General features: G+C 42.0%; 1 protein-coding gene across 4 annotated transcripts in view; it reads right to left on the bottom strand.

Annotated features, from left to right (window-relative positions):
- TUBD1 (tubulin delta 1) overlaps nucleotides 1-4,520 on the bottom strand; it is a 26,962-nt gene that overhangs the window by 19,178 nt on the left and 3,264 nt on the right. For 3 of the 4 annotated variants that reach the window (XM_012808773.1, XM_012808772.1, XM_003795595.2), the window contains exons 3-5: nucleotides 4,063-4,210; nucleotides 2,141-2,357; nucleotides 837-1,068 (exon numbers count right to left, since the gene is read on the bottom strand). In XM_012808773.1, the coding sequence (XP_012664227.1) occupies nucleotides 837-1,068; nucleotides 2,141-2,357; nucleotides 4,063-4,210 (597 nt within the window). The remainder of the gene's footprint in view (nucleotides 1-836; nucleotides 1,069-2,140; nucleotides 2,358-4,062; nucleotides 4,211-4,520) is intronic. The other variant, XM_012808774.1, reaches the window with a different exon arrangement.

Consider the following 4,520-nt stretch of genomic DNA (forward strand, 5'->3'; position numbering starts at 1 on the left):
TTTTTTTTTTTTTAAAGAGACATAGTTTCACTTTGTTGCCCTGGGTAGAGTCCTGTGGCGTCACAGCTCTCAGCAACCACCAACTCTTAGGCTTAGGCAATTCTCTTGCCTCAGCCTCCTGAGTATCTGGGAATACAGTGCCCACCACAACGCCCAGCTATTTTTTTTGTTGTTGCAGTTTGGCTGGGGATGGGTTCAAACCCACCACCCTTGGTATATGGGGCCGACACCCTACTCACTGAGCCACAGGCACCGCCCAATTTTTTCTATTTTTAGTAGAGGCTGGTCTCAAACTCCTAATTTCAAATAATCCTCTCACCTTGTCCTCCTAGAACATTAGGATTACAGGCATGAGCTACTTTACCTGGCCAAGAGACCAACACTCTTTTCAGAAATTCACCAACTTCTCAAAGCTTTTCAGTAAGATGGTACAGAGAGCTAAGCAGGTCCATAGGAAGGTTTTAGAGATGAGAAAGACAAGAGATCAGGCAGAGGAGAGGAAATAGTGAAGAATAAGGGGCAGCGCCTGTGGCTCAGTGGGTAGGGTGCCGGCCCCATATACCAAGGGTCCCGAGTTCAAACCCAGGCCCTGCCAAACTGCAATTAAAAAAAAAATAGCTGGGTATCGTGGCAGACGCCTGTAGTCCCAGCTACTCGGGAGGCTGAGGCAAGAGGATTGCCTAAGCCCAGGAGTTGGAGGTTGCTGTGAGCTGTGATGCCACAGCACTCTACCAAGGATGATAAAGTGAGACTCTGTCTCAAAAAAAAGAATAAACTTTGAGGCTTTCAGAATATAGTAAAAATTTCCTACAAACAACACACAGGGAGAAAAATACCCAGTGGATTTCTTCTGTAGTGAGGTGAGCCTTCTGCAGAGTAAGTAGGCTGGAACACACTTCCCAGCTGATGTGCGAGGACTTGGTTCATATCACTGAAGGAGATCTGCCTGATCTTCATCAGTTTCGCACATATTTTATGGACAGCATCATTCTCGTGAACAAGCAGGGCATCTGAAGATCGGTACAAGTGAGAAAGAGTCAAAATGGAGTTGTAGTTCTGAACAATAACCTGGAGAGGAAAAGGTCAGAAGTAAGAAAGGGAGGAGAGAATCTGCCTGTGGTAGACTCTACAGGCATTCTGCCTGGGTTCAAATCCTGGCTCTGTCACTCTCTAGCTGTACGACTTTGGGCAAAGTTATTTAATCTCACTATGCCTCAGTTTCTTCATTCGTAATGACCTCCTAAAGTTCCAAGAATGAGTGACATGATGCAAGTCAAGCACTTACAGCAGTGCTTTGTACCTAGTAAGGGCACAACAAACAACTATTACTGACTTGCTTCTCTCATTTCCTATAGCAGGGGTTCTCAACCTTCCTAATGCTGCAACATATTTTCATTGTTAAAAACAGGTCGCGACCCACGGGTTGAAAACTGCTGTCCTATAGTGACTTGTCTCACCTCCGTTTTGTTTCTCCAATTAAGTTGATAAAAAGGAAATGTTCTTATATACAATGTTCCTCCCAATAGAAATAGAAATTATTTGAAGGTTGGCAGTGGTACCATGAACTGTGACATGAGGTCACCGTACCTGTATTATATATTGTAGCCAGAGGGGCATTCTATAGAAAGGGTTTCTGAGAGAAGCAGCAAAATCATTTTCTTTAAAATGTTTAATAATGGCTCAGCGGGTAGGGCACTGGCCCTATATACTGAGGGTGGCAGGTTCAAACCCAGCCCCAGCCAAACTGTAACAACAACAACAAAATAGCCAGGCGTTGTGGTGGGCACCTGTGGTCCCAGCTGTTTGGGAGGCTGAGGCAAGAGAATTGCCTAAGCCCAGGAACTGGAGGTTGCTGTGAGCTGTGACACCACAGCACTCTACCAAGGGCGATAAAGTGATACTCTGTCTCTAAAAAAAAAAAAAAAATTAAAAAGAAAAATTTTTAATAAGGACATCTCATTTGTTTAGAAAATTTGAAGCAAAGTTAAATGAATTGCTCCAAAAGTCCACATTGTATCATCACTCTTTTGAAGCTGTAACTTAACATTTCCAAAGAAAGGGTGAGATCAATCTTTTAATCCACATCTATTTCAAGTGCAAAAAACATAAAACATAGTATTTTCAATTAGTATGTTCATACCTCACCAGTTCGATAAGGCCATATAATCTGATTCATCTTCAAAGAGTTTGAGTACTGATCTTGTAAATTCTGTGTCACAAAGGCTCCTATCCCGGATCCTGTGCCCCCAGCCATACTCATTATGATAAAAAAACCACTCAAAGAGTCACACTTCTCTACTTCCTTCTGGATTAGGTCCAATATAGATTCTTTATGCTTGGGTCCATGGACAGAGTACCTATGCAATGGCAAAAGCAACAAATACAAACAACTTTTAATTTAACCAGACAGACACAATACAGAGAAAAAGATATAGGATAAAAAGGTTTTTTTCCAAAACTATTTTAAGTGAAGGAACTCTCATGAAAGTTATGCATACCCTAACAAAATTTTATTTTATTTTTTATTTATTTATTTATTTATTTGAGAGACAGAGTGTCACTTTGGGTACTTTGAGTCAAACTCTTGGGCTTGGGGCTGGGCACAATGGCTCAGGCTTGTAATCCCAGCACTCTGGGAGGCTGAGGCAGGCGGATGGCCCAAGAATTTGAAGTTGTTGTGAGCTATGACACAATGGCACTCTACCAGGGGTGACAAAGTGAGACTCTTGTCTCCAAAAAAAAAAAACTCTTGGGCTCAAGTGATCCTCCTGCCTCAGCCTCCCAAGTAGCTGGGATTACAGGCACCTACTGCAAGGCCCAGCTATTTTTATTTTTTATTTTTTTGAGACAGAACCTCAAGCTGTCCCCCTGGGTAGAGTGCCATGGCATCACAACTCACAGCACCTCCAACTCCCGGGCTCAAGCAAGTCTCCTGCCTCCATCTCCCAAGTAGCTGGGACCACAGGCACCTGCCACAACACCTGGCTATTTTTTTTCGTTGCAGCCATCATTGTTGTTTGGCGGGCCCAGGCTGGATTCGAACCCGCCACCTTAGGTGTATTAGCCACTTGAGCCACAGGCGCCGAGCCCTGGCTATTTTTAGAGACTGGGTCTCACTCTGGCTCAGGCTGGTCTCAAACCAGTGAGCTCAGACAATCTACCCACCTCAGCTTCCCAGAGCTAGGATTACATGAGTGAGCCACTGCGCCCAGCCTTTATTATTTTCTATTGTTGTACATATAGTTGTACATATTTTGGGGGTACATGTGACATTTTGATATGTGTATACAATGTGTAATGCTCAAATCAGGATAATTTGGACATTTATCACCTCAAACATTTATCTTTTGTGTTGAGAATATTATAATTCTTCTTTTCTATTTTGAAATATACAATAAATTATTAACTATAACTTTCCCTACTATACTGATGAATCCTAAAACTGATTCCTTCTATCTAACCATATTTTTGTACCCATTAGCCAACTTCTCTTCCTTTAGCTGGAGCAGCTTTCAATTATCACGTGGTTATACAAATTTACAGTACAACATAATATTCAATATTCCTAAGAACAGTCTTCAAGCAGTGGTTCTCAAATTGAGTTACATATTAGCATCACCTGGGAGCCTCTCAAATATCCCAACATCTAGGCTTCACTCTAAACCAGTTAAATCACAATCTCTGGAAGTAAGCCCTCGTCATGAGGATGTTCTAATGAACCCCAGGAAATTCTAACATGCAGCAAAGTTTGGGAACTACTGCTCTGCTGTATTCCCTATAACTGGAACATTTGCCAGATATGGATACTGTACTGATGAGAAGTTACTTTGCAGCATGACAGTGAACACAGGAAACAAGGCTAAGGGAGATCCTCTGTTTAATCATTACCTGTACTTGAAGCAGAGATAGGTAGATGGAATGAGCTTTTCTCCTAGATGAAGTCTAATTCCAAATTTTAAAACCAAGTCAAGATTACATGCTAACCACTGTGTAGCTGTAACTTCACTGTTAATGGACTGTGTAGCTGTAACTAAACTGAAAACCATGAGGAATTAGTCTTACCCATATGCCCAGTTGTTTCCAGAACCTTGTTTTTGACAGAAGTATGCATGCTGGCCATATTTCCATCGGCCAGACCGGGCAGCCTTTGACAGTGTTTGATTGATAACTTTAGGCTCCATGTCAACAAGTACAGCCCGGGCAATAGGAACTGGACAGTGAAACAATTCAAAAGAAAAAATTATTTCATATGTCTTATTTGGGTAATTCAGAGCATAAAATTCTAGATCTAGGAAAAATCCCCAGGGGCTGGGAATAGAAAGATGTGTCATACTGCTTAGAAATCCAGGCGGACAGCAGCAGGTATATGAAGATGTTCATGAAGCCCAACCTTCTGTTAAGCAAGAAGAGTCAGCGTGGGCTAAAATGATCACTTGAGTCAGGTCTACAAACGGCAGTTGAAAAAAACATTTAAAAAATCGGTTGTATGTTTACAATATGCCATGTACTGCGTGTGCTGG

The sequence above is a fragment of the Otolemur garnettii genome, unplaced genomic scaffold, assembly GCF_000181295.1.
Source record: "Otolemur garnettii isolate 467f Iridium unplaced genomic scaffold, OtoGar3 scaffold00094, whole genome shotgun sequence".
Lineage (NCBI taxonomy): Eukaryota > Metazoa > Chordata > Mammalia > Primates > Galagidae > Otolemur > Otolemur garnettii.